The sequence below is a fragment of the Cervus canadensis genome, chromosome 29 (assembly GCF_019320065.1).
Source record: "Cervus canadensis isolate Bull #8, Minnesota chromosome 29, ASM1932006v1, whole genome shotgun sequence".
NCBI classification, from domain to species: Eukaryota; Metazoa; Chordata; class Mammalia; order Artiodactyla; family Cervidae; genus Cervus; species Cervus canadensis.
In genome coordinates, this window is record NC_057414.1 from 42,213,659 (window position 1) to 42,235,169 (window position 21,511).

The 21,511-nt window shown below is 40.1% G+C and overlaps 1 protein-coding gene across 6 annotated transcripts in view; it reads left to right on the forward strand.

Moving 5' to 3' along the window:
* The window catches only part of RCE1 (Ras converting CAAX endopeptidase 1), a 78,410-nt gene that overhangs the window by 38,170 nt on the left and 18,729 nt on the right, over positions 1-21,511 (forward strand). For 4 of the 6 annotated variants that reach the window (XM_043451074.1, XM_043451079.1, XM_043451077.1 and 1 more), the window contains 7 exons: positions 6,547-6,630; positions 8,661-8,716; positions 9,629-9,700; positions 11,227-11,422; positions 14,130-14,280; positions 16,327-16,476; positions 20,971-21,092. In XM_043451074.1, the coding sequence (XP_043307009.1) occupies positions 6,547-6,630; positions 8,661-8,716; positions 9,629-9,700; positions 11,227-11,422; positions 14,130-14,280; positions 16,327-16,476; positions 20,971-21,092 (831 nt within the window). Of the gene's footprint in view, positions 1-6,546; positions 6,631-8,660; positions 8,717-9,628; positions 9,701-11,226; positions 11,423-13,325; positions 13,369-14,129; positions 14,281-16,326; positions 16,477-20,970; positions 21,093-21,511 lie in introns of those variants that run through there. The other 2 variants (XM_043451076.1, XM_043451080.1) reach the window with 2 other exon arrangements.

The following is a 21,511-nucleotide window of genomic DNA, read 5'->3' on the forward strand; positions in this document are numbered from 1 at the left end:
GATATCCCTGGCTGTGCCATACCTTGTTTAGGGGAATGAAGGGTAAATAATTTGGAGCAGTTAATGGTTAGTCAAACAGAGGCAAAAGGAGAAGGGGGCAGCAGAGGATGAGATGATTGACTAGCATCACCGACTCAGTGGACATGTTGTTGTCCAGTCCCTCAATTGTGTCCAACTCTTTGCAACCCCATGGACTGCAGCATTCCAAGCTTCTCTTTCCTTCACTACCTCCTGGAGTTTGCTCAAACTCATGTCCATTGAGTCAGTGATGCCATCCAACCATCTCATCCTCTGTCATCCCCTTCTTCTCCTGCTTTCAGTCTTTCCCAGCATCAGGGTCTTTTTCAGTGAGTCAGTTCTTCCCATCAGGTGGCCAAAGTATTGGACCTTCAGCATCAGTTCTTCCAGTGCATATTCAGGCTTGATCTCCTTGCTGTCCAAGGGACTGTCAAGAGTCTTCTTCAGCACCACAGTTCAAAAGCATCAGCTCAGCCTTTTTTATGGTCCAACTCTCACATACATACATGACTATTGGAAAAACCATTGCTTTGCCTATATGGACCTTTATTGGCAAAGTGATGTCTTTGCTTTTTAGTACACTGTATAGATTTGTCATAGCTCTTCTTCCAAGGAGCTTTTAATTCCTTTTAATTTCAGGGCTGCAGTCACCATTTGCAGTGATTTTGGAGCCCAAGAAAATAAAGTCTATCACTGTTTCCATTGTTTCCCCATCTATTTGCCATGAAGTGATGGGACCAGAAGCCATGATCTTGATTTTCTGAATGTTGAGTTTTAAGCCACCTTTTTCACTCTCCTCTTTCACTTTCATCAAGAGGCTCTTTAGTTCCTTTTCACTTTCTGCCATTAGGGTGGTGTTATCTGCATACCTGAGATTGTTGGTATTTTTCCTGGCAATCTTGATTCCAGCTTGTGATTCACCCAGCCCCACATTTCATGTGATATCCTCTGCATATAAGTTAAGTAAGCAGGGTGACAATATACAGTCTTGACATACTCCTTTCCCAGTTTGAACCAGTCCATTGTTCCATGTCTGGTTCGAACTATTGCTTCTTGACCCAAAAACAGGTTTCTCAGGAGACAGGTAAGGTGGTCTGGTATTCTCATCTCTTTAAGAATTTCCCACAGTTTGTTGTGATTTAGCATCGTCTTTAGCATAGTCAGTGGAGCAGAAGTAGATGTTTTTCTGGAATTCCCTTGCTTTTTTCCATGATCCAACAGATGTTGGCAATTTGATCTCTGATTCCTCTGCCTTTTCTAAATCCAGCTTGTACATCTAGAAGTTCTCAGTTCATGTACTGTTGAAGCCTAGCTTGAAGGATTTTGAACATTGCCTTGCTAGCATGTGAAATGAGCACAATTGTACCATAGTTCAAACATTCTTGGGTTTCCCTTGTGACTCAGCTGGTGAAGAATCCGCCTGCAATGCGGGCGACCTGGGTTCAATCCCTGGGTTGGGACAATTCCCTGGAGAAGGTAAAGGCTACCGCTTCAGTACTCTGGCCTGGAGAATTCCATGGACTGTATAGTCCATGGGGTCACAAAGAGTCAGGGACTTTCACTTTCACTTGAACATTCTTTGGCATTGTCCTTCTTTGGGAGTGGAATGAAAACCGACCTTTTCAGTCCAGTGGTCACTGCTTAGTTTTCCAAACTTGCTAGCATATTGAGTGCAGCACTTTAACAGTGTCATCTTTTAGGATTTGAAATAGCTCAGCTGGAATTCCATCACCTCCACTAGCTTTGTTTGTAGTAATGCTTCCTAAGGCCTACTTGACCTCACACTGCAGGTGAATGGCCACACTATTGTAGTCATCCAGGTCATTAAGACCTTTTTTGTACCGTTCTTCTGTGTTTTCTTGCCACCTCTTCTTAATATCTTCTGCTTCTGTTAGGTCCTTGATGTTTCTATCCTTTTTTGTGCCCATATTTGCATGAAATGTTCCCTTGGTATCTGTAATTTTCTTGAAGAGATCTCTAGTCTTTCCCATTCTATTGTTTTCCTCTATTTCTTTGCATTGTTCACTTAAGAAGGCTTTTTATCTCTCCTTGCCATTCTTTGCAACTCTACATTCAGATGAGTATATCTTTCCCTTTCTCCTTTGCATTTCAATTCTCTTCTTTTCTCAGCTATTTGTAAGGCCTCCTCAGAAAACCACTTTGCCTTATTGCATTTCTTGAATCTGAGCAAATTCTCGGAGATAGTGGAGGACAGAGGAGCCTGGCATGATGCAGTCCACGGGGTTGCAAAGAGTCGGAGAGGACTTAGCAACTGAAGAAGAAGAAGAATAGTTATAAAACTATTCTTGTCAGGTAGCAAAAACAAAACAAACAAACAAAAAGCCACTTGATTCCAGTGAACCAAGGAAAACAGTGCTAGAAAAGGAAATCATGTATTTTACTCAGTCTGAACAAAAAGTGATAACTCTTATACCTAACATATGTATTATTTAAGCCTCCTGACAACTCTATGAAGTGGCTAGGACAAGAATTTCAGAGAATTTGACTGACTTTCCCAAGGTCATTCCATAGTTAAGTGACAGAATCTGAATCAGAGTCTTATTCATATTGATCAGTGCTGTTTCAATATTTATTCATTCCGTTAGGTACCTGTGTTTGTTGATGATAGCTTCACTGTCCTAGAAAGAGTCCCAAGATATTACTTGATCTCAAGGAACTTGCAATCTAGAAATATCAAGGAAATGATAGATAAGTAAACAAATAATTACAATACAGTGTAATAGACATTTTTCTGGGTATAAGGAGTTCAGAGATGAAATAATAAAAAATTATCATCAGAGTGATAAAATTTCTCTTTTTTTCCCTATTGCAAAAGCAGTGTTTCTCTCAAGAAAGTCAAAGTGTACATTGAGAGCACAGGTAATTTGACTTAATCAAGGTGCATGTCTGGGTTCATATTTTCTCACATAAGAGTGGGCTGTTTCAGTTTAAGGTTTCCAGAACAGTACACCTCCAGTCTATGGCTGTGGGAATTGGTGATTGGAAATAAGTAGAGGTCAAGGTCATTGGAGCTCGGGAGGTCAGAGAATTTTGGGACTAAGTTCTCACCTAGACTGGTCATCTGCTTGGATGTGGAAGTCAACCAAGATGATGACAGGACTTAGAGTACAGAGGACGACTGAACTTGGTGCCAGTTAATCAGTTGGTGATCGGTGGGGAGAGGTAAGAGTAGTATAACCTCAGAGGAACAAGGACTTCCTGAAAGCATTTGTTCTGTTATATCTCATTGTCTTTGATACTGTGCAGCCTTTAAACAGATATTTGAATGAAGAGAATGAGAAGAGGAAAAGGGGAGGTTGTGAAAAGATTTCATCATACATGTATACTTCAAGTGGGGAGAAGGGTCAGGTAACAAGGTTTATAGCAAAGGCTGATGAATGGAGACATCCGTGAAAAGGTGATAATAAGTGATCCACTGCTTTGGGCATGTGGGGAAAGCTAATTCCAGGGAAGACTGAGGGAAAACTTCATTTAAGAGAGATGCTGGTGGGACTTCCCTGGTGGTCCAGTGGTTAAAACTCTGCACTTCCAGTGCTCCCACTGCAGGGGGCATGCATTGAATCCCTGGTTTGGAAACTGAGATCCCACATGTGGCGCCAGGTGGCCAAAAAAAGGAAAGGTTGCTGGGTTTTGTGTTTATGCTCAGTCCTGCACCTTGGAGTCCATTAGGCTGGGTAATATGTCCTTCCAAAAACAATTTGATTTTGCTAGATCTTGACAGATTTATCCATTTTTGTATTCATTTTTGTTATAACAGTAAATGATACAATGACTGGAGATATACATGTAGCCATAAAAACATCTATCTCTGTGTTTCTCTTATTATCGATCACTGGGGTACTTACCTATTTAAGCAAAGAAAGAGACACTGACATTCTCTTACAAAGTCATATAGAGGCCATAACTGCATAAGTTTATATTTAAAAATATAAAATACCTCCCATAATCTATCATGTGATTAGACTTATATTTAAAGGTAATGACTGAAACATATGATTCAGTGGTAATTTCTGCTGCCCAGGAACGGCAGCATATTTTTTTCCTGGCAACGTATAAGTTCACTGTTTCTGAAGGTACATTAGGCCTGGGGTATTGGCTGTAAAAGACTGTGTAGTGTCTCTTCCTCCCTCCCCCCATCTCTCTCTTTCTCTCAATAATTTATGAGTCGGTTTTAAAAGGAGCTATTTGCTTTGTGTTAACTATCCTCTGCTGACCTGACGTTATTTCACTTTATATTCTCAGTCTGGATTAGGTGCCAATCATTCCTGTGTATTTCTTTAGCTTCTCTTACATGTTTAAATCATAAAGCTTCTTCACATTATCTTATAAGTTATTTATTTCCTCTTTCTCTTCTTAAGTGTAACCTCTTCAAATTTAGAGCTGGTTTTACTTATCTCTGTAAGCCTAGGCACATAATAAACAACATTAAGTGTTTTATCAATGAATAAATACATATACATATTCAGTAATCATATGTAAGCATTACCCATAAGGTTCCATAAGAAATAATAATAGATTACATAATATCTGATTCAGATAGCTATATGTACAAAAAATGAGCTTTCTTGGAGAGGTAGCCTGTATAGTGAAAGGTGGGCTTTGGAGTTACTCAGATCTAGGTTTGAATCCCAATTCTGCCAGTTAATTAGCTATGTGTGACCTTGGACAACTTAATTAGCTTCTTTAGTTTCATTAGCCTCACCCATAAAATTGGGAATATCTTCTGCTTGTATGTAAACTGCTTGGCATGTAGCAGGTGTTCCGTAAATGATAGTTCCCATCATTATTAATTGTAGAACCTTCCTGGTAGCTTTTCAAGGAACTTTCACTTGTTTGGTTGCCTTACTGCTGGATATAATTAAGCCCTTTATATGATAACACCCTATAATCACTAAGGTTACAGAAGTTTGAAACTGTTCCAAGAAGTTATTTTTGAAGTGTTAAGTATGGAAAATGCTTTAAAGAGACCATTGCTTTTCTGCATTTGAACACTTTATAATAAACATTTTCAAAATAAGGATATGACTGTGGTATGTATGCTACAGTTAGTGTTTAATTACTGCTACTTATACATGTTAATAATCCTAGATTTGTTTCCAGATTTTCTAATAATCCTGATACATTTTTCTAATATTGTCAAGTATTTTTATGATAGTTATTCTAATCATCCCCACTCATTGTACAGTTATTGATCTTTTTTCAGTGAACTTATAAAAAAGTATTACAATAGTTTATTCTTCTCTATTAGATATTTACATGTTTTTTCTTTATTGTGTTGAGATTTTGAAATCTGGGACCTTTTTTCTCCTTTAATAAGTACCTAGTTCATGACTCTGTATTCTCTGAGCCACTAATAAAAACTTACTGATTTCTGACTCTATTTCCTCTTCATTAACTTCTCTAGTTTCTAGGAGACACCTTCTAACTATGGTTTTTAGGTACATTATATTAAATGTAAAGAGCTTCCCTGATAGCTCAGTTGGTAAAGAACCTGCCTGCAATACAGGAGACCCCAGTTCAATTCCTGGGTCAGGAAGATCTTCTGGAGACGGGATAGGCTACCCTCTCCAATATTCTTGGGCTTCCCTTGTGGCTCACCTGGTAAAGAATCCACCTGCAATGTGGGAGACCCGAATTCGATCACTGGGGTGTAGTATAGGAAAGTGGTTAAAGCTAAAGCTTTATAGCCAGATGAGCAAGACCTTGGCAAGATTGTTTAACCTCTTTGAACTTTTTTTTTTTTTTTAAATTATGGAGGGCTTCCCTTGTGGCTCAGCTGGTAAAGAATCCATCTTTTATGCATGGGAGACCTGGGTTCAATCCCACTTTCATTCACTTTCTGAGCACAAACCTTCTGACTTTTGAGTTTCTGCTTTACAGCTTTTCCTTAAAAATAAATGTTTGGATGAACAGATTAAGGTTTAAAATTAGGTTCTTTTTAATGTCTGCTCCTTTGACTCCATTGAGATTCTTTGGCTTTTTAAATTTTATTTATTTATTTTTGGCTGTGCTGAGTCTTCATTGCTGACATGGGCTTTTCTCTAGTAGCGGCAAGCAGGGGCTGCTCTCTAGTTGTGGCGCGTGGACTAATTGCAGTGACTTCTGTTGGTGAGGAGCACAGGCTCTAAAGCACATGAGCTTCAGTAGTGGGGGTGCCTGGGCTCTAGAGCACAGGCTCAGTAGTTGTGCACAGGCTTATTTGTTCCATGGCATGTGGGATATTCCCGGATCAGGGATAGAACCCGTGTCTTCTGCATTGGCAGGCAGATTCTTCACCACTGAGCCTCCAGGAAAGCCCCACTGAAGTTCTTAATGCAGAGTAACCCTCACTAGGATAGTAGAGTTAAGCTAGGGTTACTCTTCTCAGCTCCAGTCTAAATTACTTTTTTCCCCCTGGATGTCTGAAAAGCTTTCTGAGGTGTAGTTATTTTTATAAGAAGAAATACCATAATTTAATTCATTTGTGCTCTTGAGTTTGTGCTTATGTGGTGGATGTTTTTGTTATAGGCTGATGTAAACCCCAGGACTTTGATGACAGATAGTCTGGTTATAAAGAATTTTTTACGCAAAATCATCTCTGTGCTCCCCAAGGTAAGCTGTTCATTTTGCACAATAATGATTCTCTTGTTTAAGTCATGTGTTTTTAAAAGACCTCTACTCTGTAGGTCATGGGAGGATCTGATTGGTTCTCTTTCTTTTTATGACAGTGATTAAAAGTTTTAATATTGAATTGGTTTGGTTCCTGTATTTCTAAGGCAGGCTTGGTATTGGCCATGTGACATCGTTGAGAGCCTGTGGATATAGAGAGAACTTTGTTTTAGATTCATATTTTCACTACCTTACTGTTTTATTGTATCACTTTGAATACCTCGTTTCCCTCCTCTGTGCTTCTTTTTTCTTTTAAACCTGGATAATAAACTGCTGATTATCTCCTTCTTTTCTAAAGTGACTATAAGAGTAAATAAGGAAATTCTGACTTTAAACTCAGGAGAGCTAAAATTTTTATTATTACCTGTAGTTAGAAATGTTCATAAAGTCACAGCAATTAAGTATGCTGTATAACTTCCCCTGTTTTTCTTGCAGGTTTCCTACTTTTTCTGTCTTAAGCACTCAGTATTTATTGTTAGCCAATCTCTATTCCAAGTGTTCACCACATATTTGCTCATTCAGCTCTCCCAGTACCCCTTGTGAAAGTAGATTTTGTCATCATCATCCTCATTTTACAGCCAAGGAAACTGTGGTGCGGAAGTTAAATAACTTGCAGAGCCACGATGTGAAAGGAGACAGTCTGGGCTCTCGAATCCCTTATTACCCATGATATTATGTAGAAAGAAAAAAATATAGGTTGAAAGTAGAAAATAATTACAACAGTGAAGTAAAGTGGAGGGAGAACATAAGAGTCCAATGGGGATAGGAGAAGAAAAAACAAAGAAAAAAGCTTGGAATTTCCATATATGAAAACAGTGGAAGCAGTAGAGAGAGAAATGGATAGTTCTTTAAGAAAGCGAGAAGAGATCCATTAGGAGAACAGCAGAGGACAAAGGGTAATATTTCCTCATCAGTTGAGTTCTATTGTTCAATAATGTTCGACTCTTTGCGACCCCATGGACTGCAGCACGCCAGGCTTCCCTGTCCATCACCAACTCCTGGAGCTTACTCAAACTCATGTCCATCGAGTCAGTGATGCCATCCAACCATCTCATCCTCTATCGTCCCCTTCTCCCGCTTTCAGTCTTTCCCAGCATCAGGGTCTTTTCAAATGAGGCAGCTCTTTGCATCAGGTGGCCAAAGTTTGGAGTTTCAGCTTCAGCATCAGTCCCTCCAGTGAATATTCAGGACTGATTTCCTTTAGGATGGACTGGTTGGATCTCCTTGCAGTCCAAGGGACTCTCCAGAGTCTTCTCCAACACCACAGTTCAAAAGCATCAATTCTTCGGCTCTCAGCTTTTTTTATAGTCCAACTCTCACATCCATACATGACAACTGGAAAAACAATAGCTTTGACTAGACGGACCTTTGTTGGCAAAGTAATGTCTCTGTTTTTTAATATGCTGTCTAGGTTGGTCATAGCTTTTCTTCCAAGGAGCAAGTGTCTTTTAATTTCATGGCTACAGTCACCATCTGCAGTGATTTTGGAGCCCCCAAAAATAAAATTTCTCACTATTCCCGTTGTTTCCCCATCTCTTTGCCATAAAGTAATGGGGCCAGATGCCATGATCTTAGTTTTCTGAATGTTGAGTTTTAAGCCAACTTTTTCACTCTCCTCTTTCACTTTCATCAAGAGGCTCTTTAGTTCTTCCTCACTTTCTGCCATAAGGGTGGTGTCATCTGCATATCTGAGGTTACTGATATTTCTCCCAGCAATCTTGATTCCAGCTTGTGCTTCATCCAGCCCAGCATTTTGCATGATGTACATAATCTGTGACTAATTAGAACTCTAAGGTAGAACTCAGTGTATTTAAGATTCAGAATTTGAACACAGACAGGTATTAATTATGTTTAGGGAAATTGCAGTGGGGGACAAAGGTGATATGAAGAATATCTTCTTTAGGAATTGAGTATGGGAGCTTTTAATCCTTGTTCTGGTACATGTTAAATATCACACCCCATTTATTTTGCAGATTAGATTTAATTTCAGTGTAAAGGTGAATGGAATCCTCTCCATGGAGATCTTTGGGTAAGTCCTTAATCCCTGACTTAAGTTTATGCAATGGTTGTACATTTTTTCTGTCATTATTGTCCTATTTCCAGTGGGTTCACAGTTTGATTTCTTGACTCCAAGTCACTTTAAAACTTATTTTCCAAGACCCCCACATTTTCTTATTCTAGATTAGCTTTTTAATGTAGTAAGTAGATTAAACCTTTCATGCCTTTCCCTTTCACTGGAATGAGTAAACTTAAAAATAACCATTTTTCTCTTGGTTGTGTGTGCTCAGTCACTCAGTTGTGTCCAACTCTTTGTGACCTCATGGACTGTAGCCAGCCAGACTTCTTTGTACATGGAATTTCCCAGGCGAGAATACTGGAGTGGGTTGCCATTTCCTATTCCAGGGGATCTTCCTGACCCAGGGATCAAACCTGTATCTCTTGAGCCTCCTGCCTTGGCAGGCAGATTCTTTACCACTGCGCCATTCCCTTGGTTAGTGAAGTGAAAGTCGCTCAGTAGTGTCCAGCTCTTTGCAACCCCATGGACTATGCAGTCCATGGAATTCTCTAGGCCAGAATACTGAGATGGGCAGCCTTTCCCTTCTCCAGGGGAATCTTCCCAACCCAGGGATTGAACCCAGGTCTCTTGCATTGCGGGTGGATTCTTTACCAGTTGAGCCATAAGGGAAGCCCAGGAATCCTGGAGTGGGTAGCCTATCCCTTCTCCAGGGGATCTTCCTGACCCAGGAATCGAACCGGGGTCTCCTGCATTGCAGGCAGATTCTTTACCAACTGAGCTATCACAGAAGCCCCTTCCCCTTGGTTAATTGGTTACCAAATTCCAGTCATCTCTGGAGTTCGTACTAATGGGCCAAAATTTGTATCAGGCAGAAATTGGTCTTAGAGTCTTTAAGATATGGCTTAGCTTTTCTTTACTTTGCAGGGCAGAGAATGAACCTACTTTGAACCTGTCGAATGGAATTGCTCTTCTCGTAAACTGTCAGCATTACCTGAGGTGAAGGGGAAAGCCTTGTCCCATTCCATGTTTTACTCTTATTATGAGTATGAATATGGGCAGAAATTGAAAATGGTTTCAGTTGTCAATTCTTAGTGCCAAGTGTCAGATTCTCTGTAAGAAAAGTGAGAGTAAAAAAATTTAACCTATCTGTATTGAAAGCTATTATTATTCCTGGCTCCTTGAATGTATTCGTGTTTACCTGAGGGCATGCATGTTCCTTCTTCTCTCCATGCCTTAGTTTCTTCTGTGAGTGAATCAAAACAAACTCTGCTAATTCCAATTCCATTTAGGCATGAGAAGAGAGAAATGACTTTAAAAGGTTACTTGCACTCTTAGGTAGAGAGATACTATGAACACAAAGAAATTCTTTGTATATTATTGTTTGTGTATTAGCATTTTACATAGGCTTAGAAATCATCTTTCTTCCCACCTCCACCTTTTTCAGACTACAAAAAAAAAAAAAAAAATCCATGGAGGAGGTGGAAAATAAATGGAATAGAGCCCTGTGCTTTGTCTTCCTGTGCTATCCAATTACTGCAGAATCCAAAGTGAACATGAATTATAGCAAGACAAAGCCTGACTTAGGTTTAAGTTCAACTAATTTATTCTTTCTTCAGTAGTTTCTGCCTCTACTTATATGTCCTGAATCAATACTGGTAGCCATAGGATCTTAAGGCTTGAAGAGGCTGCCTGTGGTTTCTCAATCTGTTTTCTTACTCTTGCTCAAAATTACCTCTCCAACTAGAATATGTTTATTCTTTAATATTTGCAGGAAATCAAACCCTCATTCCATATCTTTCTTTAGTAATCTTCTAGCATCATACAATCCCTGCAGGTAGACAGCTTGCTATCATAGATTTACTGAAAGAGTTTAAGCCTCTAAGCCAGTGTTTGTGGATATATTTCCCCGGGTGACCTGATTAGTTTAGAGAAAGGGGGGAAGGTTTATTAATATTTCTTTTCTGTTTACAAAAGAGCTCTCAGAAAGTAAGCAAATACCAGATTTTTTCACAAGATTCTTTCTAGGAGTGGAAGATGTTCCAGTTTTTTCTCATCACTCCTACCAAATAGTAACCTCAGACTTCTTCAGGGGAAAGTGCAGCATATGTAAAAGCAGACATCTAAGAATCACAAGGCCAGTTTTAGGCCATTTGTGATTCAGGGACTGCTGACCCCTACCCCACCTCCACCATGCTGATCTCTGAATGATCTTGGAAACTTCTGCTCAGAACCACAGAGTAGTTTTAGTAGAGGAAATAAACTTTTGAGAATATAAAACTGCCATTAGTGGCAGCAAAAGCAGGAGCCGTGCTACAATTCCTGAAATGCCAATTTGTCTACTTTTTCCATTGCCTCTGATTCACTGAGTGGGACACAGCTTACTTATTCCAGCAAAATTTATGTGGTGGATTATATGGTTATACATATGCTAGAGGTTATAAAAAGAATCTTGAATTCCCTTTAAAATAATTTCTTAAGAGGGAAAAAGGCTAAATTTGTCTTACCTGCTTTTTTTTGGACAGTACACCAAAATTTGACGCAACTGAATTACCCTGCAGCAGAATACATCCTGTGCTGGGACACCCAGTAATGCTGTCCATCCCTGACGATGTGGTGGGAATGGGCTTGTTGGGAGAGCTGACACTGACTCCAACCGTGGCCCTGTGTCCTTGCCTGAAGGTCTTTTCCAACCAGCTGAATAGGATCTCTTCCATTTCCATATCCTTTTGATGACAGAGTCCATCAAAATTTTCAAATTCCTTGTCTTTGAAAATGGATTTTTATATTTCAATCCTAAGAAAGCCACTAGCATATAAACTCTGTATGTAGAAGCTGGTATGATTTGTTATAAAAACAAAATCCAATATGAAAGCTAAGCTTGCAAATTTGTTCAAGAAACTGAAAACTATAAAATATGACCCATGTGCCACCTGGTTTTCACATGGTCCAGTGTGACTGGAGCAGGAGTGATTGATGCAAGTAGGAGCAGTGAGGCTGGAAAAGTAGTTTGGAGTTGAATATTTTGGATCTTGAGTGCCACACTAAGTAATGTGAATTTTATTGTGTGCATAATGGGAAACCATTGAGTGTTTTAGGAATCGCCAGCAGCCTTGTACAGGGTGGGTGGGAGAGAAAAGTCAGTAATCACTAAGTACAAAAGTAAGTGAGCTGGGTGAGAGACACTAAGTACATGAATTAAAGGTGTGGTGAGCGTGGAAAGGAGAGAGATCACTGGGAGGAATCAACAAAACCAGGTAACCAGTTCACTGTTGGGTGAGGGAGAGATTAGGGGCAAGAAGTACCTGAAGTTGTTGTCAACAGCCCTATATGCAGAAGATACAGGGTTGATATATAGATATATGGACATATACATACATGGAGCCATAAAATAGATGGGGAAGGATTCTTTTGGGGGTGATAAAAAATATCCTAAAACTGATGGTGGTGATGCTTGCACAACTTTTTGAATATACTGAAACCAATTTAATTGTACACTTTAAATGGGTGATTTGTATGATACGTAAATTAAATCTCAGTAAAGCTGTTGGAAAAGATTTCCATGGATGGCTGACAGAATAATGATACTGGCAACAAGATGAAAATTATAAATAGCAGATCTGAGGAGTAAAGAAGATTAGTTTAGCTTTACATATGTTGCATTTATGTTGCCCGCAGAACATGTTTTAAAAATAGCCATATAGAAATTTTGGACTGGAATTTGGAAGTGGTCAGATTTTTAGAGACATAGGTTTTAGAGCCTCAGTGTTTTTTCCATAGGTGAGTGAGTATGGTATACTATATGCTATGGCTAGAATATGACACAGGAGTAAACTAGTATATTGTTTGAAGGATTCTCACACAATATGTGTGTGAACTTTAAGTGAATATGAATACTGTTATGGTTGAGTTTAAATCCATCTCCTCCTTATCTGTTTTCTGTTTGTTCCTTGTATTTTATTTCCTTTTCCTTGAAGGCAGACTGGATAAGGTATATTTGTATACTATAAAACCTAAAGCAATCCCTAAGTTAATACCACGAGAGTTGTAACTAGTAAGTCAAAAAGGGGGATAAAATGGAATTATTAAAAATACCCAATCCAAAATAGCATCCAAAAATAGGAAAGAAGAAAAAGGAAATAAAATACAGGCAACAAACAGAAAATATGTAACGAGATGATAGATTTAAATGCAACCATAACAAAATTCATATTAAATGTAAATAGTTTAAACAACCCAATTAATTAAAAGACATTCACATGTCCTGACTCTTCAGATACACGACTCTTATTCTGAGTTTGCAGCACCTCAAAGCTCCCTGGCTCTAAACAGCAAATGTGTTGGCCTCAGTTCATGCGTTAACGCCTTCTTGAGTTTGTGATGGAGACTTCACTTATAGACACTGCCTCCCTTTGCTCTGTTGTGACTTTCAGTAATGTCCCTGTGCCCACTGGATTTTAATCTTCACACTTACTGCCTCCTGTTTACCTTATTAAAAAGAGGATGAAAACAGAAAGATGAAGGAAAATATCTATTCTGGGCTTATTAGCTTTGGTTCAGGGGGACAAAAAAAAGCTTATGCAGTGGTTCTTAACTGGGTACTTTTGCCCTCAGAGGACATCTGGCAATGTCTGGAGACGTTTTGATCCTTACGACTGGAGGCAGAGGTGATACTGGCATCTAGTGGGAGTGGGTAGAAGCCAGGGGTGCTGCTTTAGCATCCTGTGGTGCACGGGACAGCCCCACCGTAAAGAGGTATCTGGCCCAGAGTGTCAGTGTGCCGAGGTCGAGAAACACTGGCTTATATATAACCTGGCTTATAGGGAGGGTGTGGGTGGGACTGGAAGGTCAAGGGGAGGAAACCACTCTAGGGGCCTGTCTTTCTTAGTCCTGGTTAAAGAGTAGGTTGGAGAAGGTGAAGCATTTCCTTCTCAATCTGAACATACTCATGCTCACTGGAAAATATTCTTTGGTATATGTTTTTAATTTAGCATGCATCACATAGTATTACAGTTTATTGATTTTTATGTGTATCTCCCATATTGTAAATCTAACTTGAAGGTAGGTATTAAATCTGTATATTCATGTTTGTATCCACAGAATTTAGTGCAGTATAGTGTTTAGCCTGTGTTATTAATACCATTGAAACCTATGATTTAATGAGTAGGATCAGTAAATGAACAAATTGTCCCAATACTATCCTGGTAGCTCACACTCGTTAAACGTGGAGTAGATTTCTGAAGATTCTAGCGGTTCAATCTCTGGTGACTCACACCTGTCCTTAATGTGGAAAGGGCTTAATATGTAATTGCCTGGCATGCTAGTTTATTTCTGAGAGTGTGAACCAGGTCAATGTTGTATTTGTTTTATGCAAATGAATACATAATCACAAAAACTAACGTTTTGGAGTTTTCTTTAGCCACTATACATATTTCTGTATGGACCTTCAGGTCTGCCTCTAATGTTTCCAAATTCAGAGCAGCCAACTACTGCTGTCTTCAAAGACACCTCGTATTTCATTGACGGGAAGAAGTGCCGCTTGTGTATGGTGCCCAGTTTGGATCTCAGTTTAGACAGAGGTAAATCTCTGTCTCTCTCTGTTTACATAGGAATAAAGAACTCTGTAAAATATTAGAGAAATGCAAGAAAATATAAATAGCAAATATATATAAGAATAGGACCTAGTGATCTGATGGCTTAGGTTGAGGGTACAGGTAGGAGTCTGGCTAAGTCTGAGAGTCCACGTGAAGTGAGTCATACAGGTGTCAACAGGCAAGGCCCCACCAGAGCCTAACTGTTTTGGTATTATGTATTAATGCTGGTTCCCTTCTCATTTCTACTGCCTCCTCTATTCCTGGTCTCCTGGAAGTAGTCATTGGACCTTTACTTTCTAAGGATTTGTTCAGAAGGTTTCTGTTGTACCTTAATCTATCAACTCTGGAATTTTAAAAAGGTTGTTAAAGTTGCAGTCACATCTTTGACCTATTGTAGAAGAGAAACATTTCCCAATGAAATGAGAAAATCCATATAAAATTACTTAGAAAAAATATAATACTACATAAAAGCAAGGCAGAAGTATCAACCATATAGTAATAAACCTGGTAAACTGACTGTGCTATTCATATAGAGCCTAACCACATTGGCTTTGGGTGAATCATGCTGAAAATTGGATGCTTAATAGTTGGGCCAACAAATGAAACTGAGAAATAGGAATATGCAACCATAAGCTGATGTCTAGGAGCTTTATAGTCTTGAACTTGACTGTTGTTAGCCAGAATCATTTGATATTTAAAAGGTAGTCTATTTAACTGGATCCTGAGGAAGTTCACCAGTAGGGAGGAGGTAGCCAGGGAGGAGGTATTCTAGAGTTGTAACTGGTTTGAGAAGATTGAAGCCTCCTGGTATAGGGATGTATCTCTGAGAGAAAGAATCTTCATCTAGGAAGAAGGCCTCATGGTGAGCCTTTTTTTTCTTGAGTTGGTAGTTTTTCCAGAGGGTGAGATGAAAGGAGGTATCCTTGGGACTCCTATAGGTAAGTGGTTTTGTTAGGAAAGAATGTTTGGTCTTAATAAGGCTGTGACCACAGCTGTGGGCTGGCTCTTGTTTTTTATATTAAGAAAGGCCACAGACACTGAGCTAACAGTGGAGGTGAAGGTTAGGTGCCCAGGCATTGAGGAAGACATTATGTTTAACTGGCCAAGAAATGTCAATGATGGCCTCTGTGACTAGCCACTCAGACCTCTGGCAGCACTTATGTAAGGCCATCAGTGGGGGTGAAGTGTTTTCTCTGCTGTCTTGGTACCTGAGTCCAAATTCCATTTTATTTTCCTGGCTTTGACCCTTGTTAGGGGGTCTTAGTAACTTGAATGGTGATTCATGTTCCTCTGAAAGTGAGGCAATGAATGAATGACATGTATTATTGTCTATTAATGTTCTTGTTTAAACTGAACTGGACCACATGGATTGTACTTTAAAAGATTAAGGTGCTAGAAAGTGACTGTAGGGATCAGATTACATGGGAATACAAATATCAGATAGCATTGTGGTTAAGAGCACAGATTTTGGGGTTAGTCTAAAACAGTTCCATCACCTACTGTCTCATGTTGGGCAATGTATTTAACCTATCTGTGCCTCTTTTCTTGTCCGTAAAAGAGCCTAAGACTAGGTCCCATACCATAGTGTGGTGAAATCTAAATGTTGAGATAGTCCACGCAAAGAATTTCATGTGGTACATGGCATGTAGTCAGCATTCAATACAAGTTAGCTCTTATCATGATCGTTACTCTTCTACTAGTGATACCCACATCTTACTAGTCTCTTACTGCTGATACCTACCTTAGAAAGTAACTTGAGGAATGAATGAATTTATTGTATAATGCTTCTCAGTAAATTCTAAGGAATGCTGTTTGGTTTGCATTTTACATACCCAGTTGTTATTCTGATGTTCTTCCTGTGAGTCACTATTATTTGCTTCCATCATGTGGGTAGAGAAAGATTCAGGAGGAGAAGGGAGTGTTCAAATTTAGATCTATCTCAGGTCCCTCTTTGTTTGAAGCATAGGTTGTTTATTCACTTAGCTTTTTGAGGGCTTTACTTATCTTATTCTGTAATATCTCATCCTCTAGGTTCGGTGCTTCCAGATGTGAGTTATCAGGTGGAATCTGGTGAGGGAGAAGAACAGTCTCAGAATATGGATCCTCAGGGACAAACTCTGCTGCTTTTTCTCTTTGTGGATTTCCACAGAGGATTTCCAGTCCAGAAAATGGAACTCTGGGGTAGGTATAGAAGAATGGGGCTGCCAGCTTGGATGTGCTTAAATGTTAAGAGAATAAAGAAAAGAGACTTGGGGACTTCCATGGTGGTCCAGTGGCTAAGACTCCATGCTCCTAAACTCTCCAATGAAATCACCGAGTTTCAGTCCCTGGTTGGGGAACTAGATCCCACATGTGGCAATTAAGAGTTCACATGCTACGACTAAAGATCCCACAACAAAGATCAGAGATTCCATGTGCTGCAACTAAGACCTGGTGCAGTCAAATAAATAAAAAAAAATATTTTTAAAAGAAAGGAAACTTTACATGATGCATAAATCTGAATAGATGTGCTCCTGTAGAATAACACATTTCAGTGAAAACCCTTGCTTAAGTAAGTTAAACTATATGCTATGTGAGAAAGATCTATATCTTGAAGCATCACTTAGATGATGACAATCCCAGATTTGGTACACCAGAAATCACTTCCTGTTGGTCCCTACAGGGTATATTACCTTAGATGGGTAGTTCTCAACCTCAGCTGCACAATATATGACTTGAGGAGCTTCTAAAAAATGCCCACACCTCACCCCTAGAGATTTGGATTTCCTTGGACTGAAGTGGGCCTCAGGTATCAGTATGTTTTTAAAGCTTCTTAGGTTGGAGTACTATTCACCATCCTCCTGCTTTTCCAAGTGCAATCAAGAAAAGCTATCAGTCTTACTTGGCCTTAACGCAACATCTCAAGTTCAACACAAGGAGGTGTGGGAGTGCATTGGTATGAATGGCTTTGTGGGATTGCCACATCAGCTTCTGGAACAGGACAAAGAGTCCTTGTTCAGGCATACAGATGCCTTTGGCATTTATCTAACAGATAGGTAATAACCTGCTATCAGAAGGTTCCTCTGTTAAAGCTGTGATTTACAACCTGTTTTGTGCTCCATGAAACATGTGCATCAGAATCACCTGGAGTATTTGAAAATGTGCAGCTTCCTGGGCAAGGATTTACTCAGTTTTGCTAATGTAAATATCTGTATGGCTCAGGAATATGCATTTTTAACAAACTTCTCAGGTGATTCCTAAACATGGTACAATTTGAAAACCACTGAATATAAGAGTTGATGCTTTTGAATTGTGGTGCTGAAGAAGACTCTTGAGAGTCCCTTGGGCTGCAAGGAGATCAAACCAGTCAATCCTAAAGGAAATCAACCCTGAATACTCATTGGAAGGGCTGATGCTGAAGCTGAAGCTCCAGTACTTTGGCCACCTGGTGTGAAGAGCCAGCTCATTGGAAAAGACCCTGATGCTGGGAAAGATTGAGGGCAGGAGGCGAAGGGGACGACAGAGGGTGAGATGATTGGATGGCATCACTAACTCAGTGGACATGAATTTGAGCAAACTCTGGGAGATAGTGAAGGACAGAGAAACCTGGCGTGCTGTAGTCCATGGGATTGCAAAGAGTCGGACATGACTTAGTGACTGAACAAATAAGAGTGGCTTATGCAGTTTAATCCAATAAAGTCTGAGACATAAATTTAAGTGTTTCTCAGTGCCCTCTGAAACTGAAGGAAGTAGCAAGAAGTGGAGCTTCTAAATGTCTGGGGAAATGTTCATAAGTCTCCCTTTTGGGGCTCCTGACATGTTTCTGTGTTATTCTTCCTTTGTGGGCCAAAGATTTTTCTTGAGACTTTACTCTCTAGGCATTCCAGTGCTGTTTGGTGTGGCCCTGTTCCCATTGAGTCATAAGAGAAATGAGAGCTTATAACCCCAGATCAAAAGAGCTGACATTGACTGGTGCCAGTTATTTGTTGAACCTGTGGGATTCTTACTGCTGCCAGCCTTCCATGCCTCTCCTACTTTTCCCCACCATGTATCTGTTCTTTAGGAGAGAAGCACTGCTTTCCTGGATTCTGGCTTGCAGCTCTTTAAAGAGCTGGTGTCCCCTGGTGCCCCACTGTTCCATTCATTAAGATGCTGGAATGGGAACGTAGAAGAGAGACAATCTGTGAGGCTTCCAACTAGGAGGTCAAAGGTGAAAATGCCTAGGGCTGTTTGTTTCCTGCCTCTGCTCGCCTGGACAGAGGCTCTTAAAAGAAGCAGCTTAGTATGGTGGAAAGGACTTCAGGGTACAGTCAAGAGATCTGGGGTAAATTTTTAGTTCTGCTATCAAATTCCTTAATGACTTTTGGGAAGCAAGTCACAGGAATTATCTGATCCTTCCTTTTCATATATTTAACATGAGATTGTTGGACAAGATGCTATCAAAGCCCTTCCAAGTCTAAAGACCCTCTTAAGATGTAAGATCTACTATTTTTAGGCTTTTTTTTTTTAGATCTGCTATGTTCAGTCTTCCCTAGGATGACATAAAGTCTGGTTCCCCATTCTGAATCCTATTAAACATACTTCCTCAGAAACCAGGGTTACCTATCATTCTTCTAGAACTGTACTAGTTTGCACACCTCTGTTTAGCTTGACTCTGAAGGCCTGCAGCATCTCAGGCAGCTGTACTAAGTATTAGATTAAATTGAAATTCATCACTGAATCAGTAAACAGAGCAGTTATTATCTTAAGATTTCTGGGGCGTCCCTGGTGGTCCAGTGGTTCAGATTCTGTGCTTCCACTACAGTGGGTTGGGGTTCAATCCCTGGTCATGGAAGTTCTGCATGCCATGAGGTGCAGCAAAAAATAAACAAATTTTAAAAAATAAATAAAATTTCCTTAGACATCTGAGAGTTTAGGACTAGCTTTTGAAGAAGATGCACTGTAAGGGTAGGTAGATATAGACACATGTAGTAATTTTATAGATTATGTAGTGATTTTATTTTCTTTTCCCCCTCTTCTTTCTCATATCCTTGAAAGCTTTCCCCAGAGCTCCTTTTAGGAAACAGATTGTGCAGAACTACAGTCTGTTTCCATGTGTCTTAAAAAAATCACTGAATTGGCCTTCTGCCTACCTTGTCATGGTAACTTTTCTATGATTAACTCATTATTTTGCCACAGTGTTACAGGCATCTGGTGGTATAAGCAGTTTTAGGAATGAAACTATAGCTTTCAATTAAATGACTGCTTTCAAAGGAGGTCTGACTGATTTCTTAAGGCTATTCTTAGGACCAAACTATAGAAAATAGTAATCCAAATGATATCATAGCAATAGTGATATTTTCTGAGTATTGCAATGTACATCGCAAAACACTTCCTATATATTATCCCAGTTTATCTGCACAAAATACCCATGATAGCAAGTGGTAAAAGCCACTTTCTGCAATAAAATGAGAAACGTTTGAAGTGACATGGTCACTATTAGTTGGTAGTAGAATCGACCCTGGAATCTATGTTCTCTTGACTCCAGTTCCAGACCCCTTTTGAGCAGAGCACATATTACTTTCCCTCCAGGAAAGCATAGTGGTGCCTTGTGGTAGAAAATGTTCCTTCTGACTTCCATTTTAAATACAGCCCTGAGAAAAGCATGCCAGCCTTACCTTTGAACAGACCATCCAGAGAGTAGAAAAGCACCGAAAAAGAAAGATTAAGAAGCATTTTCTCCAGGTACCCTGAAAAGTAAATTTGTCTTCCTCTATTGGTTGTATCCGGATCATCAATGCTAACGTATTGTTTAATGACGTATTTTGCCCATCAGTCTCACGTGTTAGCTTTTCTGAAGGATGCTGAGCAGTGGTGCCTGTGGTTACTTTATCAGAGATAATTCCCCATTTAAAAAGACTATACCAGAACTTCCCTGGTGGTCCAGTGGTTAAAAATCTGCCTGCCAATGCAGGGGACACAGGTTTGATCCCTGGTTGGGGAAGATCCCACTTGCTGTGGAGCGGCTGAGCCCATGTACCACGACTACCGAGCCTGTGCCCTAGAGCCTGGGAGCCACAGCTGCTGAGCCCATGTGCTGCAACTGCTGAGGCCTGTGCCTAGAGCTGGTGCACCGCAGTGAAGAGTGGCCCCCACTCACCACAGCTAGAGAAAAACCAGTGCATCAGTGATGACCCAGTGGGGCTCAAAACAGATAAATACAAATCAGTAAAAAGACTATCCTGGAAGTGCTCAGAGTCATCTTTGTGAGTTTTAACTTTTTCTATACCACAACACATCTAAAAGGATCGATACCCTGACAGTAACAGTGGCGCTCACCAAACAGTGACACTAAATAGACATACTCTCCAGGAGGCTTTTCCTTTCCTTTCGGAGTCACTGGTATCACTGTTTAGAGTATGTGGTGTATATTTCTGTTTCCGATGTGAATTAAAGAGGATCCTTTATTTGATTCTTCAAACATAATATTCTGCACTTTTAGTGAGCTTTCTGTCCTTTGTGAGTGGAAATTGGGTAGGTTTGTAAGTTGTGGGGTTTTTTTTTGGTCTAAAAAAGCAATTATTTGGGGATGGGTGGAAGCGGCCTCTTCTGTTAAGAGGCCTCTTTCCCATCCTCAGCCCTGATTCAGAGCACATCAACGGCAGTCTTGAAGTGGTCATTCTCACTCAAGGTTACCAACATTCTCCCTCTCTTTAGGAGTCCACACTTTGCTCTCAACTCATCTCAGTGCCATCCTCAGGGAGAGCCACAGCGTGGTGCAAGATTGCATCCAGGCCGCTGTGGACCGGGCCTTGGAGCAGCATCACCAGGCTGTCAAGGTAATAAGAAATTCACAGCTCCCTTTCTCCTTCTGTCTCTCAGGGAAAGATAGAGTATCTGACAGATGGGGGCTGAGATCCCTTCCTCCCTTAATGCATCTTTCTTCCTCTTCTCTTTCATCACCTGGGCTGATCTTATAAACTGCCTCTAGCCTCGGAACTCAGGCTTTAGCCTAGACGGGTCACTGTAACCACTTGCTTAGTCTTACCTCCTTGTAGGTGAGTTTGAGTAAAGAGGGGCAAAATAATAGACGGGGAGAATGACTGATAATAAGCCTTTTTTTTTTTTTGAGAGCAAATTTTATTTTCTTTTTGGAACATGTGACTGACGGTCATTGTATTTTTTCCCAAGCAGAATGGGCTTGGTTCTGCCTGCCTGTCAGTTGGTTTTCACCACTCCCATATACCGGAGACAGGAA